This window comes from Loxodonta africana, chromosome 21 (genome assembly GCF_030014295.1).
Source record: "Loxodonta africana isolate mLoxAfr1 chromosome 21, mLoxAfr1.hap2, whole genome shotgun sequence".
Lineage (NCBI taxonomy): Eukaryota > Metazoa > Chordata > Mammalia > Proboscidea > Elephantidae > Loxodonta > Loxodonta africana.
This window is the reverse complement of record NC_087362.1, coordinates 29,069,746-29,088,077: the sequence shown is the minus strand read 5'-3', so window position 1 is coordinate 29,088,077 and position 18,332 is coordinate 29,069,746. Positions and strand designations below refer to the sequence as shown.

General features: G+C 53.8%; 1 protein-coding gene across 1 annotated transcript in view; it reads left to right on the top strand.

Annotated features, from left to right (window-relative positions):
• SPIRE2 (spire type actin nucleation factor 2) overlaps positions 1-17,397 on the top strand; it is a 29,831-nt gene extending 12,434 nt beyond the window's left edge. Inside the window, exons 2-15 of the mRNA XM_064273614.1 lie at positions 832-875; positions 3,580-3,933; positions 5,738-5,818; positions 5,936-6,100; positions 6,725-6,811; positions 7,080-7,203; positions 7,415-7,584; positions 8,041-8,236; positions 8,905-9,032; positions 12,360-12,494; positions 12,734-12,801; positions 14,049-14,076; positions 14,897-15,012; positions 15,741-17,397. Coding sequence (XP_064129684.1) covers positions 832-875; positions 3,580-3,933; positions 5,738-5,818; positions 5,936-6,100; positions 6,725-6,811; positions 7,080-7,203; positions 7,415-7,584; positions 8,041-8,236; positions 8,905-9,032; positions 12,360-12,494; positions 12,734-12,801; positions 14,049-14,076; positions 14,897-15,012; positions 15,741-15,963 — 1,919 coding nt within the window. The 3' untranslated portion in view covers positions 15,964-17,397. The remainder of the gene's footprint in view (positions 1-831; positions 876-3,579; positions 3,934-5,737; positions 5,819-5,935; positions 6,101-6,724; positions 6,812-7,079; positions 7,204-7,414; positions 7,585-8,040; positions 8,237-8,904; positions 9,033-12,359; positions 12,495-12,733; positions 12,802-14,048; positions 14,077-14,896; positions 15,013-15,740) is intronic.
• The last annotated feature ends 935 nt before the right edge of the window (positions 17,398-18,332 follow it).

Below are 18,332 nucleotides of genomic sequence, written 5' to 3'. Positions count from 1 at the left end.
TTCTGCTTCCCATCCAGCTTAGCATCTGGTGTAGCGTGGGGAACAGCCCAGAGCACAAACTCTGGGGTCCCCTTGCCTTGGCTTTCCTCACGCTCTGAGACCTTGGGGCAAACAAGCTCACCCTCTGGGCCCCATTTTCTCTTCTGTGGAATGGGGCACCATTCCTTCTCCCTCTGGGTTGTTAGAAGGTTGAGTGTACAGTTGTAAAGCACTAGCCCATGTCTGTACCTCTACCCTGGACGAGCTTCTCTGACGAGTGTTGACACCTGGGGGTAAATACCAGCTCAAGAGCTTGGCAGTCACACACAGGCTTGTCCTGCTCAGTAGTGGGGACGCTGGAGTAGTTTGTCCTCCCTTGAGCCTCAGGTTTCGCATTGGACTTTGCTGTGGTTTGGGGGCTTTCCTGCGAATGTGGCCTTGGGAACTGCCCCTCTGCTCTCTCCTCGTGCTTCCTCACTCTTGCCTTCAACAACTACCCCAACTACCTGGGGAAAGACCCCTCAGGGCTTGTATTTGATGGCTTTGTTGGCTGCTCTCTGGTCTGACCTCCCACTGAGTGGCCACTACAGTTGTGACTGACGTAGGGGTACTGGGGGCTGCCTTCACCAGCAGACCATCAGCCCCTACGAGCAGGAACTGCATCCACTATCCTGGCTACTGTACTGGGTAAGTGTCTTTCCAAGTGCTGGCTGGCCTGTAAGTGCTCTGGTGTTCTAACGGAGACTGGGGGTCCTGTTTTGTGTTCCAGATGGGGTATGTGACCCCATCTGTCGGGGGTCTTGGGGAAGCTGAGCACACACCTTGACTGCTTCCCTCCTCTTCCTCTTGCAGAGCCCACAACAATGGTGGTGCCACCGGCCAGCTCAGAAGCCCAGGTACTGTTACAGTGATTTTTAAACTTATCTGATGCGTATTGGAGACTACACGTATTGTACAATGTGACTATAAAGCATGTAAAATATGTCTTTGTTTTAGGGAGGGCACAGGTGGGACAGGGCTGAGCACACAGAGCATAGGGTTAGGCACACCCACAGGTGGTGAGGACCCTGTGGCTCCATGGGAGCTCTCGTTCCCATCCTGGCCTGGGGACAGCAGGAAGCAATGATACACTTAATATCCTGAAATAATGTGGATAGAAGGTGTATCATTAATTCAGTATGCAGCATCAGTTAATCCAACAATCTTTATTAATGCCTCTACTATGTTGAGTTCGGAGCTACATTTGGGGGTGCAGTGGTAGTTGGAATGGCCCCTGCCCTCAAGGAGTTTTGAGGATAAAGGAAATCCTATTCTTTTTCTTTTTTTACTTTAATAGTAATATAGCCACTCCAGCTTTCTGATGACTCGTGTTTACATGGTACATCTTTTTCTTAAGATTTGTGTTTACATGTATATCTTTTTCTGATGATTCATGTTTACATGATACATCTTTTTCCATTCTTTTCCTTTTTTTTTTTTTGGCATGTGGATCCTGGGCTGTGAGGCCAGCTGGACCTGTGTGCGAGGTCTCAGGACAGAGGCTCAGTCATACCCCAGTCCCCAGGGCTTTTAAAAGAGACCTACTGTTTCAGTTTTTAAATACTTAAACAAAGAGCCTTGGGCTGGGGGGTCCAATTGGACTCTCTCAGGGGCCTGTGAGTTAACCTGATACACCAGTCACCAGGAAACACAGCCAGAGCCACTTATCACATTAATCTAGCTTCTCGATGCTGGGTTTCATGAAATGCCATAGCTTCAGTGCAAAACCCATCCCCTCAGCTGCGGGGACAAGACCCTGGGCTGGCAGGAACTCAGGCTTCTCAGATTCCCACATCTGCATCCCCCAGCCCGGGGGTCCAGCTGGCCTGGCTGTGGGCGAGGTGGGGCCGGCAGGTGCCTATAGACTCTGGCCAGCTGCCCAGATTTATCCCTGTGGGAAGAGCACTCTCTCTGCCTTCCAGGGAAAGTTTCCAGGGAAAGCAGGGGCACCAGTAGCCTCAGATAAGAGGCTGGGATTGGATTAACCCTTTGGTTGCCGCAACACTGTTCCAGGCCAGCAGTACTAGGAGAGGCAGGCAGGTTCCTGGAGGCCCTTCCTATTCCACCCTCAATCTCCACTGCTGTGGGGTAGGGTGGTCTCCATGGGAGTGATGGGGTAAAAACCATTGGACTGTGTGTTGGTCCCACCATCCACCTCTGGGCCAAGATTAGGAGAACTTGTGTGAACTGTGGCTCTTGCCAACCCCAACCCACAAAATGAACAGCCTTCTCCCCCTAGACCAAGCCCATCTTTGTAGGGGGCAGGGGGAGGGAGGGCACTGGGGGTTCTCACTGGGAGTCTGCTGCCCAGGTGTTCCACCCTGGCCTGGCAGGGCCCTGCCATCATTCCCCGAGTGTGACCTGTCAAAGTGACCAGTCATCAGACCTAGAGTGGCTGGGCCCTCTGACCCAGGCTGCCTGGCCTCACTCTTGATTCCTGGGTGTGACTCAGAGCTGGGTGGTGACCTCCCAAAGCAGAGATAAGCTCTCGAGGAAGGCTGGGCCTCTGTTGACTGTAGGCTGGGACTTTGTTCCCATCAGAGCCTCGCTCTTCCACCTGCTTCCAGGGCCTCCAGGGTTTTTCCTAAAATGTTTCCCCAGGAGGCAGGACAGAGGGGGCCCGTGTCCTCGAGCTCTTGTCCCTGCCCGACTGACTGTGGCTTTCAGCGTCTGTTCTGCCCTGTACCAGAATGCTCAGGTTCCCTTAGCCCCAGGGGCAGGTATGGGCTCCTGATCCCTCCCAGAAGGCTTCAGCCAGGGGCCCCTGCAGGGGAGTGAGAGCTGCATGGATGGCAGCAACAAAGAAATCTTTGCAGCGTGAAGACTTGATTGTGGCCTCCCTCATTCCTTGTAGTGGGTGTGAATCTGGTCCATGCTGGCTGCTCTGTTCTGTGACGGTGCAGTATCTCCTTGTCAGGACACACCAGCTCTGTATCCACTTACTCACTCACTGTGAAAGTACATTTGGGCTGTGTTCAGGGTTGGCTTCGTGGGAATTCAAGGCCAAGTCTTCTGTGGTCATGTGTTTGCGTTTCTCTCAGTAATAGGCCAGGAGTGGGATCACTAGGTCATGTGGTAGATGATGTTTCGTGAAGTGGCTGAGCCATCTGGCGCATAGCCTTTCAACTGTGCTGGATTCTTGGCTGTCCCATGTGCCACCGGCCAGTCCCCTTGGGCGTACAGGTGGCTGTTTCCATTTCACTGTTGCCAGCTGTGCTGTGCTGTCTCGTGGTTCTCATATGGTGATGTGCAAAGAGGTCTCTCCTCCCAGCCTGTGATTCAGGACAGGGCCCTCGTCCCTCTGCTGTGCCTCTCCCATCCTGTGGGTCCCTAGTCCACCTGGACATTCTGCCCCACCCTGTGGGTGCCTGGCCTGCCTGCTCTGTGGGTCCCCCTGTCCACACTTGCTGGCCAGCTGGGTGCCCTGCCTGCTGTGTGGGTGCCCTGGCCCCTGCCCTGCCTTTAGGGTGTTCTGCCCCTGCCCCACCCTGTAGATACCCCGGCCCCTACCCGGCCCTGTGGATGCCCGGCCCTCCCGTTGACTGCCTGCTCACCCTGCAGATGGTGCAATCACTGGGTTTTGCCATCTACCGCGCCTTGGACTGGGGCCTGGACGAGAGCGAGGAGCGTGAGCTCAGCCCGCAGCTGGAGCGGCTCATCGACCTCATGGCTAACAGCGACAGCGACGATGGTGGCTGCGGGGCCGACGAGGGCTACGGGGGCCCAGAGGAGGAGGAGGAGACTGAGGGTGCCCCGCGTGCCGTGCGTACTTTTGCTCAGGCCATGCGGCTGTGTGCTGCGCGCTTGACTGAGCCCCGCTGCGCGCAGGCGCACTACCAGGCTGTGTGCCGCGCTCTCTTCCTGGAGACGCTGGAGCTGCGCGCCTTCCTTGCCCGTGTGCGCGAGGCCAAGGAGGTGAGGCAGCACGGCGGGCAGGGTATGGGTGTCTGCTGCTCTACTCCTCCCTGCCCCTCCGTCTCTCCATCAAGAAGTCAGAGCCCTCCGCAGGAACGCTCACCGTAACTTAACTGAGGAGTAACAGCGGGACCGTCCTAGTGCTTTATGCATTTTAACTTATCCTCACAACAGCCCTCTCTTCCATGCACCAGTGAGAACGATCCGGGGGAGGCAGGGAAGCTGCTCACTTTCTTAAGATTGGGTGGCAGAAAGTATTTTTGAAACTACCAGATGCTAGCTCGTGATTCCACCCTGACCCTTTAAGGGTTCCTGGCCAGCTTCCCTGACCCTGCAGCTGGAGGAGGCCCAGGGGGTGGATCTGTCCGACTGATGGGGTCTGGGACACAGCGCAGGATTCAGCCAGAAACTTGCTTGGGCCACTTGACACCAGTTGGCAACATGATCTATGCCCCCAGGTTGGATGCTCCTCCTGGGTCTCTCAGGCCTGTCCCCATCCTTGGCATCTCAGAGGTGCTATTCTAATTTTCCTTTAGCTGATTATCTTAATGCTTTTGTCTTTCTCACCCGAAGTGAGCCTGTGTCCCTTTACTAAGACCAATTCCTTACCGGAAGTGGCAGCTCTTTCTTTAGCGAGAGCAAATGTCTCTAGACCTTAAGAAATTGCCCTTGGAGGAGTTTGTGGAACTGGTGGTGGAATGGCTAGCCTGGGCTGGCATTTTGGGCCGACACGGTCTGTTGAGGGCCATTGTAGACTCTGTAGGGGGATGGGTGAGCCACCTCCACACCTTCTGCCCAGAGGGACCACCAGGCCACACATGTTGGCTGCTCAGAGAGTTAGCAGTGTTTTGTAGAATGTCCCAAAGCGGATTGGCAGGTGGCTTGGGGCAGGAGCCAGGGTACCTGGTTCTGCCTTGGCTGGGATTCGGGGGGTGCTGTGTGCTAAAGGGTAGGTGCTTCTCCAGAGCAGGGGCAGTTGATAAGAACAGAGGCCCCCACTGCCACAGAGATCCCAGGCAACCAAGACAACAAGTCCAGTGGCTTCACCCTGATTCTCAGTGTAGAACAGTTACCTAATAGTCCCTAACCCCCTTCTTGGGCCTTCACGCCAGTGGTGGCATTTTTCTTAGTTCGCCAAGTACAGACCTGTGACTGATTTCCAGGACTGGCTAAGTGACTCACTCGCCGTCTCATCTGCCCACCCACCCATCCATCTATTCATCCACTCACTCACCCAACCCACCCATCCATCCGTCACCCATCTGTTCACACTTATTTATCCATTCATCTCACCTAGTGTGTGCCACACTGTTCTAGCTGCCAGGTATAGGAAGAAGAGAGAAAACAAAAGCAGAATATATGATTACTGGCCTCATGGAGCCCATGGTCTAGTGGGGGCAACAGCTGTTAGAAAAGCAGCTGATCAGCGTAGGATCTCAGTTGGGGTCCTGCGCGAGAAGAGAGGGTCAGCATGTGGCTAATGAGGTGGCTTAACAGGGCAGGCCCTGTGGGAGGAGCCTAGGGGCTCTTCACAGATAAGCTGAGGGCGTGTGTTTGCATCTTAGGTTGGGGAGGTGGCCTCCTCAGTGAGGTGTGAGCATTAAGTGGGAGCAGGGCACCTTCAGCAGACTGGGAGAGTGATGGCTGTTCGTTCTCATCCCTCCTGCCCCAGCAGAAGGTGCCAGAGAAAGCCACGTAATCAGGGCCAACTGGTTTGGCAGTAGCCATGTGGTAGGGACCCACAGCTCATGTCCACTATCCGCCACCATCTACTAGACTCATGAGGCCTGGCCTATGGTTGCAGATGCTGCAGAAGTTTCGGGAGGACGAACCCCAGGCAGAGAAGCCCCTGGCAGACCTCAACAACCTGGGGCACACGGACTGGGTAAGAGTGACTGCTCCCTGCCTGGTTATAGGCCAGTCCCAGCCCTCCCGCAGTCCTTGTTTGGGGGGCCAAGTGGGAGCCCTGACTGAGCCCTCAGTTGTCCCCCTCTGTACGCAGACCAGACTCTGGGTCCAGCTCATGCGGGAGCTTCGCCACGGAGTGAAACTCAAAAAAGTGCAGGAGCGGGACTTCAATCCACTGCCCACGGAGTTCCAGCTCACGCCCTTCGAGATGCTCATGCAGGACATCCGCGCTCGCAACTACAAGCTGCGGAAGGTCATGGTGCGTGGGCCGGGGGTGGGGCGGGAGCAGGGGAGGAGCCATGGCTGAAAGTGTGTGCTCTCCACCTCTTCCTCCATTCATCCTCCATCCCTGCCCTCCCCCCCAACAGCAATTCTGGAGGCCCTGCCCTGTGCTGGGGACCAAGCCAGGTCCTGGGCTATAGACCACGAACGAGGCAGACACGGCCCCTGCCTCCAGGCTCTCAGTTTTCCTGGGGACGCTAAGCAGTATGATGAGGGCAGGAGAAGATGTGCAACGTCTGGAGGGTGGGCACACGGTGAGGTGCAGGAGTTTCTCTCTAGTATGCACAGCCCCTGCCGAGGGCAAGCTCATTTCATTCTTGCCACATCCCACGAGTGCCCCATCCAGATGAAGACCCAGGAACACAGGAGGGTCAGGCAGTGTGGCCAGTGGAAACACCCACCCTGAACGTAGCCACCGCTGCAGAGTGTGTATGCACCAAGCTGTGCACTGGTCTGAGGAGGCAGTGGGGTCCTGGGTGGAGGCCATAAGAGGGAGGCCGGCTGGAGGCCAGGCTGAGGCTAGGAGCTGCGTGACCCTGCAGACACGCATTTCGGTAAAGAAGCTGGTCTCAGCCCCAGCCACCTCCCGGTCTCCTCACAGGTAGACGGGGACATCCCTCCCAGGGTGAAGAAGGACGCCCACGAGATCATCCTGGACTTCATTCGCTCGAGGCCGCCGCTGAAGCAGGTATTGGTGACCTTCCTCCCCCACTTCCTGCCCCCCCGACAGCCACCTACGAGGTATCTTAGTGCCACCTGGTCCTTACTAGTGAAGGGGCCCAGCTCCTTTTTTCCCATAGGCATGGAGCATTGGGCACCTGCCACGGCCCAGCAGTGCCCACACCTGATGGGTCCCCTGGGGCTCCTGACCTTGGCTGGCTTCCCCTGGCAACCTCTTCCCCACTCCATATGGAGTCACAGTCACCTACCTCCATGCATGGCTACCTTTCCTGCAGGTCTCGGAGAGGAGGCTTCGCCCATTACCAGAGAAGCAGAGGACCCTGCACGAGAAGATTCTGGAGGAGATCAAACAGGAGCGGAAGCTTCGGCCTGTGGCAAGCTCACCCTGGGATGGCCGTGGTGAGGGCCTGTGTCTCCCTGCTTCCCTGTGTGCTCACTGTCCCCCCCACCCCTCCGCACTCACTGTTCCCCCTTCCACACTCACCCTCTCCCCACCCCTCCAGGTTCACTGTGCCCCTTCATACTCACTGCCCTTCCACACTCACTGCCCCCCTCAGGCTCACTGTCACTGCTACTCTTTCACGCTCACTGTCCCCCCCTTCCCCTCCAGGATTTGGCTCTCTGCCCTGCATCTTCAACGCATGCGCTGGAGATGTTAAATCCACTTCCTACATCAACCTGTCCACCCCAGATACCAAGAGCAGCACCCAGCGCCTGCGACCCCGGGTCCTGCTCAAGGCACCCACCTTGGCTGAGTTGGAGGAGATGACCACATCGGAGGTCAGAGCCCACTGAGAAGAGGTAGGGTAGGGGCAGAAGAGGGCTGAAGCTGAGCAAAGCCTGGGATAGGGATCCCCCTCCTCCCCCAGCAGGAAAGGGCTCTTGTGGAGGTGATGCAGGTGAGCTGTCTCTGGGGCTGGGAACCTGGCAGCCCTGGTCAGTCGGAGGAACCATGCATTCAAGCTCAGTGCCAGAGTGGTCCCCTGTGCCACCTCCTCCCTTTCTGAGACCAGGGTGACAACTTCGGCTCGTAGCCATCCCAGCAGGCTCAGCCTCCGTCTGACACCAGATCTGTCCTCTCCACATTTTCCATAAGACCTTGGGGAAAGGTCTGTTTCTTGAGGTGTCTGCCTGTTGCCTGGGTCCTTGTGGGTCCCCTGGGTCCCTGGGCCTGGGCCTGGGTCTGGGGAGGGGTCAGGTGCGGGGGATGGAGCCGTCAGGGCCGTGTCTCTGCAGGAAGAGGAGTCCCCGTGCGGGGAGACGATGCTGAAGCGGGACCGTTCCTTCTCGGAGCATGACCTGGCCCAGCTCCGGAGTGAGGTGGACTCAGCCCTGCCAGCTTCTGAGTCCTCAGCAGCGAGGGAGCTGCCGGCCAGGCCCCGTGCAGGCAGCGTGCATGCCTGGAGACCCAACACCGAGGACCACGGCAAGTGCTACACCTGCCCCAGCCCCTCCCTCAAGCCGGGCCACTCTGCCCATCCACCTGAGCTGGTAGCAGTGAACCGGGTTGAGACCCACACCTTGCTTCACAGCCTCAGGTAGCATCCATCTCCCCCTTTTTCACTTGAAATTTTTTGTATTAAATAACGCATATTCATTACAAGACATCTTGTAAATAAAGTTTAAGAGAAAAAATAAATTGCCGTATTATCTAAAGATAATTGTTATTAATGTGGTGGGAGATACACAGATACAGCCATATAGACAGGTAGATAGACAGATTTTACCGGTTGCTGTTAGGTCTGTCCGGACTCATGGATACCCTGTGTATCAGAGTACAAATGTCCTCTACAGGGTTTTCAATGGCTGATTTTTCAGAAGTAGATTGCCAGGCCTTTCTTCTGAGCTGCCTCTGGGTGGACTCAAACCTCCAACCTTTGTTAGCAGCTGAGCATGTTAACCGTTTGTACCTCAGGGGCTCCATAAACAGACAGATACAGACAGGTTAGATAGATACGTCAGTAGGTAGGTAGATAGACAGGCAGACATAGACTCTTCTGTTCCTTCACTGTGCGTTGAGTGTGATCACCCATAACAAACCAGGTGGGCATGCTTACACAACGCATCTACTTCCTGACAGGCCTCTGTTCTCTTTTCCAGGTTCCTTCCCTGTGAGCGGCCAGGCCCGGCCAGGCCCCAGCCCGCCCACACTCAGCAGCCTGGGTGCAGTCGAGGAGAGGCCTGAGGCCACTGCGGCCCTGGACAACCAGGCCAAGCACCTGTGGCTGGTGAGTGAGGGATTCATCTCAAGGGCATGGCTGAGTTGTCCAGACCAGGGCTCTCTCTGTACCAGCCTGGGGGGCTGGGGGGAGGGGCTCCCTTGAGCCCCAGGATGAGACAGCCAGTGGCATTCAGTGGGGTGCAGCTGGTATGCTTTGTCTCAGAGCTAGCAGGCTCGAGGCCATCTTGGTAAGGTTGGCCTCTGCTGCCTCCTGCTGGGAAGTTTTGGCACTGCGACCTGAGCCAGAGGAGGCCCTTGCTAAGGGCAGCCAGTGTCTGAACCCTTGTTGAGTCCCTGAAATCCCTGTGGGGGCTGAGGCAGATGATAAACAATGCCTGTGCTTCTTAGCAGATTGAGAGCCCTTGACCCCTGGCCCTGACCACCACTGTGTCGCTTAACCTTTCTATGCCTGGCTTCCTCACCTGTGAATTTTGTCTGCCCTGTAATAGCGGGAGTCTAATATTCGTGATCATTTGAGCACCCCCCCCGCCCCAGCACTACCAGGGCTCCCTTAAATGGAAGAGTGGGGGTCAAAGCACTTGGTGAACCTCAGGCCATCTGCAGAGTATAAGGGTGGTTAGAGCTGTCGTCATTGTGTCATCATTTCCTTGAGGTTTTATCCAGAGGCTCAGATGAGAACACATGTGAAAATGCTTTTAAAGTACAAGTGCTTTATAAACGTTAGGTAGTGTTAAGCTTGCCCCTTTGAGTTCTGTATTAGTTAACTGTGGCTGCATAACAAATTACCCCAAACCTAGCAGTTTCAGGCAATAGACATGCCCACACAATTTCTATGGGTCAGGAGCGGCTCAACTGAATGGTCCTGGCGTAGTATCTAAATGAGTCATTTCTTTTATAAGAATCAGCACAAAGCTGGTTTCTATGAGGCAGAGGTTAAAGATGACCCAAATGTCCAACTTCTCCAAATTGCTGTACCGCTCCATAATCTCTGACACCAACTACTCTTCCTCCTCTCAGTACTCTTCCTCTCGTCCTTGGGTTGGATAATTCACTGCAATGTTTTACTGGACTCACAAACTGTACTTATGATTATGGGATTTATTAGGGAAATAACAGTTTACAACTCCGGATCAGGATCAACTTGAAAGTAACAGAAACAACTTAGGATACAGTTCTTCAATTGGGACAGCTTCTTCTTGGCCTGCTGCTGCCAGACCCTGGTTGGACCTTGCTGTCACTTCACTCTGTGGGCTGGGAAGCCCACTGGAGCTGTCTCACACCGACCTCCTGGTTCTCACTGCTCATGCTGCCGCTCATCACACCACATCTCATGGTTCCGTGGGCTTCAGTGTTACAACCCTTTCTTCTTTCTCTCTCCGTGTCACTCTCTCAAACTTCTGTCACAGAAGCTGGTCATAGAGCAAGCTGCTTATCAATTTCAAGGTGTACCCTCCCACCCAGCAAGACCATGAACTAGCCAATCCCCTGCAGGGCTTCCATGCACCTTATTTGTATAGCCCCATCTACCCCACAAGGGTCCAGTGGACCTTATTTGCATTAGCAGTCTGTCCAGTCCCCACGGTGGGCCACAAGCACCTTATTTGCATAGCCCCACCTAATCATTTTGTGGGAGTTACACGACCATGGCTAGAAGGGCCATATAATATTTACTGCACCACAGTCTCTCATGAGGTTGCCATCAAAGTGTCAGCAAGGGCTGCCAAAATCTGGGAGCTCAGCTGGGGCTGAAGGATCTGCCTCCCAGTTGGCTCCTTACGTGACTGTTGGTAAGAGATCTCAGTTGTATGCCACGTGGGCCTTTTCCACAGTGCTATTTGAGTGTCCTCACAACATGGCAGCTGGCTTCATCCAGAGCAAGTGGTCCACAGGAAAGCAAGGTAGAAGCCAGTGTCTTCAATGGCCAAGGCTCAGGAGTGACACATTGTCATTTCCACACTAATCTGTTCATTATAGGTGAATCACAAAGTCCAGCCCATTCCTAAGGGGAGGGAATTAAGGGAGAGATGTCAAGGAATTAGTGGACATGTTTTAAAATGGCCACAAGTCTCCTATGTGTTTTTTCAATTCTCAGATCTCAAAAGTGCTTTCTGGGAGTTTTGGGTATTTATCATCAAAGAACCCCAGTGATTTTCTCCTTCATCTCTGCCCTAGTTCAACCTACACTTGTTGAGAATGTGCCATGTGTAAGGTCTGTGTCAGGGGCCAGGGGAAGCTCAGGTACTGATTGATTGCCTGACCTGGGGAGCAGACTGCCAGTCTCTCTCATATATGTTGTATGGTGTGTATTGTGTTGTTTAGAGGGTAATTGTTCAAATTAAACAGCACTCTCCAGTGAGTGGCAGTGGACACAGGGCAGAGTGTCTGACTTGGGCCAGAGTGGAGGAGAACACAGACATCTGACTCTCCCCTGATGCCAGATGTGTTCAACACCCTAAGTAGGATAACCCACCGCAAATCTGAAACAAAGATCATTATTTAACTTCTACCTTTGTGGCACCCCCTGGGTTGGTGCCCCCCTCACCCCTTCTCACCTCAGTTAACAGTACTCGAAATCCCAGTGCCGTCAAGTTGATTCCGACTTGAAGGGACCCTATAGAACAGAGTAGAACTGCCCCATAGAGTTTCCAAGTAGCGCCAACATTTTTTACCTCTGTGAGCTGGGCATTGTATATTATTGCAATGGAGCTGAAATACAGCCCCATTTTACAGAGGAGAAAACTAAGGCTCAGAGAGGGCAAGTGTCAAGTTATGTGCCAGGCACTGGGAAGCTCAACAGGATGCACTCACACGATGGCTGCCGGGGAAGGAGGTGGCCATGATGCATGGGGACATGCTGAGTGCCAGCTGGGCAGACTCCTGGCTCATGGTGTAGGTGTGCTCCAGGAGGTGGTGAGCGCACAGGGCTCCCAGCACCTTCCAGTGGGGATCGGCTGCTAGGAACGAGAAAACTCAGTGGTGAACTCACCAGGAAAGGATTCATGAAGGAAGATTTGAGCCTGCCCTAGAGACCCTGGCCAGAGTCCACAACTTGTGGTAGGTGGGGTCTGTGGGGTAGGTAGGGCCATGGAGTAGGTGGGGCCCTGATGTGGGTAGAGCCAGAGGAGTGGGCAGGGCTGGCAGCAGCTCCCCTAGCCTGCAGTAGCAGGACCTGGTCCAGAAAGAAACAGATACCTTGGGCTCCCCGGCCAGCTGATGAATGGGTATTTTAGGAAGTTGCTGGGCTAAACCTGGACTGAGCCCAGGAGGACACGAGGGTCCTCAGTAAAGAGACACACTTGAGCAAGGCTTCCACTTGAAAGGCCTGGTCCCTGAGGTCCTGAGTGAGCACTGACCCTTGACCCTCCTGCCCCAGGAGTTCAGCCACCCCGTGGAGAGCCTGGCACTGACTGTGGAGGAGGTGATGGACGTGCGCCGAGTACTGGTGAAGGCTGAGATGGAAAAGTTTCTGCAGAACAGGGAGCTCTACAACAACCTGAAGAAGGGGAAGGTGAGGTGGGAGGAGGACACCAGGGGGACCCCAGGACAGCCTCCTCACTGAGCGGGGGCACAGGTGAGGGGGGCATCCCATCCCAGGACTGCCTCTTACTGGGCAGGAGTTGCTGGGGACAGAAGAAGATGGGGGAGACTCCAGGACTGCCCCTCACTGAGTAGAGGGGGCACAGGTGAAAGGGGGGATGCCAACGAGCTTTGGACAAAATTAGGTTCTACCCAGGCTGTTCTCTACAGATTTGCTGTTGCTGTCGAATCAAGTTCCCACTGTTCTCCTGGCCACCCACCTGTCTCTTTTGCAAGAGGTGAGCCTTGTTAGCACCTTGGCTGTGAATTAAGAGAGGCGGAGGAGGTAAGAAGCCTCTAGGCCAGCGTCGTCCAGTAGAATTTTCTGTGATGATGGGACACTGTTTTGCACCGTGGCTGTTGTCTTGGAACTGAATATTTTAATTTAACTTAATGTAGATTTAAATAGCTAAAGAACTTCTGCTTTCAGCCAAGATGGGGTAACAGCACCAGATTTATCCTCCCACCTGAACAGCAACAACAAAAACCTGACAAATGATGTCAAGCAGTAGGTTTTAAAACATTGGGTATCAGGCAACAAGTGGGAAGGAAATAAGGTGAGCTTAGGACTGCCCCAGTGACAGCCTGGAGGGAATTTTTAGGCCCCGACCCAGGGAGGGGTAAGACAGGCAGAGTCTGCTGAGCTCTTGAGTGAGGAGGTGGAGCTTGGGGTCCAGGGAGACCAGAGGGGTGGAGTTCACAGTGCAGAGCTCTGGAGAGGAGAGAGGTGTGAGAGGGAACCCAGAGGTCTGCAGAGGGTCCCCTCAAGTATCATCAGACTACAATCAGCACATGAAATTAAATTAACCCAGGAGTTTGTTAATGGCTAATTAACTCAATTATGGCACATCCATGCGATAGAACACAGTTCCTTGTTAAAATAAAGTGTGCACAGTTGTACTAATACGGAGAAGAGCCCTCAGTGTGTCATTATAGTATTGTGTGCGTTATACACCATTTTATTTTTAAAATGAAATTTCTGTTAACATATGCATAGAAAAACCTAGAGGATGGAAACTGTATTGCCAGCAGGGGTCATCTTTGAAGAAGGCTTTAGAAGAGAAGACTCATTTCTGTAAATTAAAATTTTTCTCTAACATTTGAATTTTTTATAACAAGCAGGTGTTTACTTTTGAAATCAGGTATGGGGAATAAGAAAATTTTAACAGCTACTTAAAACTGAGCATCTCGTTTGAGGCCCCTGCGGCCCAGATGGAAAGAAGTGATGGGCACACAGCAAGTGTGGAGGGTACGAGAGGCTCCAGACTGGATATTCCAGAGAGACAGCTGCAAGGATGCAGGAATATTTGGGGTGGAGAGCTAACTAAAAGGAGTAAAATGAAAATAAAGTAAGCAGGACCTGTGAACGGCAAAGACTGCTTGACCTGGGACATGTGCTGGCATGATACAGGCCAGGAGGCAGTAGCTGGCTTGCGGGTGCCTGTTCTCAGAGCTGACGCTGCTTTCCCGCTTCTTTCCCTTCCAGAGCTGTCTGTCCTTCCTGTAGCATAAAGGTGAGGCCGTGTCCTTGGGGTCTCAGTGTGGCCTGACTGGGGGTTTCTGGTGGGGAGGGGGGACTTGGGGGACTATCCCTCTCTCCCCAGTCACGTCGCCAATCTTCTTCCTCCAGGAAAAATCATTCGTGAACTTCCCAAGGCTGTGTGCAGTTTTTAAAGACCCTTGTAGGTGGTCTTTTTTATTTTTTTTTAAACGTTCTATGTCAGTAGGCTGATGCAAAAGCCCTTCATATCCCCTCTAAAAGTCCTACTGTCTGACATTGCGCACCTGCCTTAGGTGTTTTCGGAGAGGCTCTTCACAGCAGACTGGGATGTCTGCGTAATTGCAGGTGTGCGCGCAGTGGTAAATAGATGATAAATAACATTTAGAAGTATGTCACCCCATTACACCTCAACTCAGAAACAAGAATCTGCCCAAAAGGCATTTTTTTCCCACCACTTTTCTTTTAATGTGTACTTTCTATCCTGCCACTTGGCAATAGAAAACTTCACCTCATCAGCATTAATCACTTATTGAGTGCAGGGCATGACGCTAGGTCCTGTGTGGCATAAAAAGGCACAGCCCCTGCCCTCTAAGAACTCCCATTTGGCCGAGCAGAAAACGCAGTTGGGTGTGTAATGAACCAGAGACACATGCTGGGTCTCAGACACTAGAGGAGAGGTTGGGGGCCAGGGAGGGGGCAGGTCAGCCTCTCCAGCTCATCACTGCTTCCACTCACACCCCATGGAGGGTGCCCCATGCACTGTGTGTCCCCGACTGACTACGGCGATGCCCCATCCCCTGTGCAGTCTTGTTCATGCCCCCTCTGCATTGCAGATGAAGATGCCTTCTAAGAAGTTTGCACACATCCCAGTATACACTCTGGGCTTTGAGTGTCCTCCAAGGGTTTCAAGTGCCCGAACCACAACAGCGCAGAGAAAAGATGTCTTCCAGTGAGTCCCCTTGGTCTTGTTGCTCACATCACTGTGATGATCACGCTTAGGGGTGTGGGAGCTGGGGGTGGGGCCAGCTTAGTCTGTTTACTGGCACCCCAAGGCTATGGGAAGCCAAGAGTCATTTTGGGACAGAGATAATTGTGGAGGGCTCTGGGACACTGAGTCATTCAGATGGAAACCATACATGGGCAGTCAGGGCCAGGACTCACATTTCTGTTGAGGAGTCTTCTCTGGGCTTGTTTGTTCATTGGTTTGTTCCCAGAATCTGCATGGATACCTACTCTGTGTGGGGCTGCTGGCTTGGGCCCCCCTCCCCTGCACCCCTGCCTGCCCTCGGGGGACTGACCTTCCCACAGGGTAGAGTGGTAACCTGGAAGAAAGTGAGCAGGTGCTGAGGGAGACAGTGGGGAGTGGACAGAGGCTGTGTTAGGGAGGAGCACCAGGGAAGGCTGGAGTGGGTGACACTGGAGTCAAGCCAGGCTAAGGAGAGTTCAAGTGCAAACACCCGAGGCTTTGGTGGCCTCCTGGTGGTGAGACAGGCCAAGGGGGTAGGGAGGAGGGGAGGAAGGGGATGGGAAGGGGGAAGACGGTGAGGGGAGGAAGGGGCTGGAGAGGGAGAGGAGGCTGCAGTGGCTGGGACAGGGTGGCTCTGAGTGTGGAGAGACAGTAGATCTAGTGTCCTGGTGTGGTGGGTCCTCTTGCTGAGCTGGCCCTCTGCCCCCCAGATCCCTCCAGGGGCCCCAGTGGCGGGGTGTGGAGGAGGAATTTCCCCACATCTACGCCCACGGCTGCATCTTGAAGGGCGTCTGCAGCGACTGCACCAGCTTCGTGGCCGAAGTGGTCCGCTCCAGCCGCAAGAGTGTGGACGTCCTCAACACCACGCCACGCCGCGCACGCCAGACCCAGTCCCTCTACATCCCCTCCACCCGGACTCTGGACTTCCAGTGACTGCCCTCCTGCCGGCGGCTTTCCAGGTCCCCTGCCGGGGCACAGCAGCCCCTGCCCCTTAGCTGTGCATGTACATATATACATATATAGACACATTTATATTATACACAGCCTCTATATTTATATACACAGTTCCTGGACCCTCCCTGGGGGAGGCTGTTTCCTCTCAAATTCCCTTGATGGATGCTGCGGGGGTGTAGGTCCTGGGTAGAATGGAGAATTCTAGATGGGGCCTCAGGTAAGACCCTGCCCCACGTGGTTCTTGCTGCTTCCCCATCCTCCCAGGATGTCCCCCTGGAATTCTCCCTGGGTGGATGTCCACGGCGGGAAAGGACCCAGGCACCCTGCATCTAGCTGCTCTCCCTCACTCAGGGGCTCAGGCTCAGAGGCCCCAGCTGAGGTTCACCCACCCTGCACCGCAGGGACTGAGGTCTGGCCGTGCCCACTATCCCGGCCTGCTGTCTGTCCCTGCTCCGCTTGGCCCGCCACGTTGGGTGTGTGCCCCTTGCCAGACTGGCACTCTGGGCCCAGGAGCACCTCGAGGTGCTAGGCAGTCCTGGTTCAGGAGGGGTGCAGTGCTGTAAGTTTGTACACATGGCTACGCTTGGCCTAATAAAGGTGGTCTCGCAGTTGCTTGTCTGGGGTATAGCCTGAGGTGTGGTCCAGTCTTGCTCAGTGCTTATAGCAGGGGACATGGTCCCTGAAGGTGGAAGCTGAGCTCTAGGGGCTGCCCACCTGCCCACCAGGACTGGGAGAAACCTCTCAGCCCATAGTTAAGTGGGCATAAAGGAAACCCAGGCCATCTCCTCTCTACCAATCTCATGATGCTGGCCCAATCTCAGTACTGAAGCCAGTAGGACTATATCAGGACAGCAGTTCAAGCCACTGCCCAGGGTCTGCTCTAGCCACGCCTGCCAGCCTCATTTCCCAAATCTCTGTAACTGCTCTCTTGGGCACTGACACCGGGGTCCACCTGCTCCTCGGGGGATGGTCGGGGATGGGGGGCTGCTCCCAGGCTCAGGCCCTGCACTGGACCTTCTGTGCTCACTCTACCTAGGAGGAGAGTTCTACCATCATCCCATATTACAGATGAGGAAACAGGCTCAAGGAGAGGAATTTGGCAAAAGACAGCTTATCCAGGCTGAGCCCAGGCTACCATGAGGGAGTCAGATAACATAGAGAAGCTATGGAACTGAACGCCCCTAGAAAACAATGGAATAAAGTAGATTGCCTAGAAGTTGTGATACAGTAAGGGTTAAAAGCCCCTGACCACTGATCCCCACACTTAGTTATCTAGTGCTGCTATAACAGAAACACCACAAGTAGGTGGCTTTAACATTTATTTTCTCACAGTTTAAGAGGCTAGAAGTCCAAATTCAGGGTCCCGGCTCTAGGGGAAGGTTTTCTCTGTCAGCTCTGGAGGAGGGTCCTTGTCTCTTTTGAGCTTCTGCTCCTGGGCGATGTTCACGTGGCTTGGCATGCCTCTTTCCCCATCTCTGCTTGCTAGCTCGTGTTTAATCTCTTTTATATCTCAAAAGAGATTGACTCAAGATACACTGTACACTAATCCTGCCTTATTAACATAAAGACAACCCATTCCCAGATGGGATTATAACCATAGGCCTATATAGAGGTCAAGATTTACAACACATTTTGAGGAGATGTAAATAACATTCCACCCACTGGACCCCCGAAATTCATGTCCTTGCCACATACAAAACACATTCACCTCATCATATCATCCCAAAAGTCTTCAAACAACTCCAAGCCCCAAATTTTATCTTCTGAATCATCTAAATCAAATACAGGTGAGATTTTAGGTGTATTCATGCAGGGCAAAATTCATCGTCTGTGAGCCTGTGAAATCTACACTACAAGTTATCTGTTTCCGAAGTACAATGGTGGAACAGACACAGGGAAGACATTTCCATAACAAATGGGAGAAACTGAAGAGATTAACAGGCACTAAAGCAAGTCCCAAACCTAGCGGAACAATTTACATTAGCTCTCAAGGCTTGAAAATAACTGTTCCGTGAGACCATCTAGGCAAAGGCCCTGACTTCCATACTCTGGGTTTTGGCCACGCTCTCTGGATTGTGAGTGGAGGTCCCTCTGCCCCGGCTTCAGCTTCGACTTCCAGGCCCTCTGGGATGGCAACTCTGCTCCCTTAGCTTTGGAGGGCCCCATTCTTCTAGTCCATCTGAGTGGTGACCCCACCCCTGGCCCCAGCAGGCCTCCTTCTTCTGCCCCTTGGGCATGGCAGTCCCACTCCCTCAGCTCTGGGCAGCGACCCCATCCCCCCCAGCACACCTTAGTGGCAGCTCCACACTCCTGAACCCAGTTGGTGAAGATCCGACCCTTTGAAATCG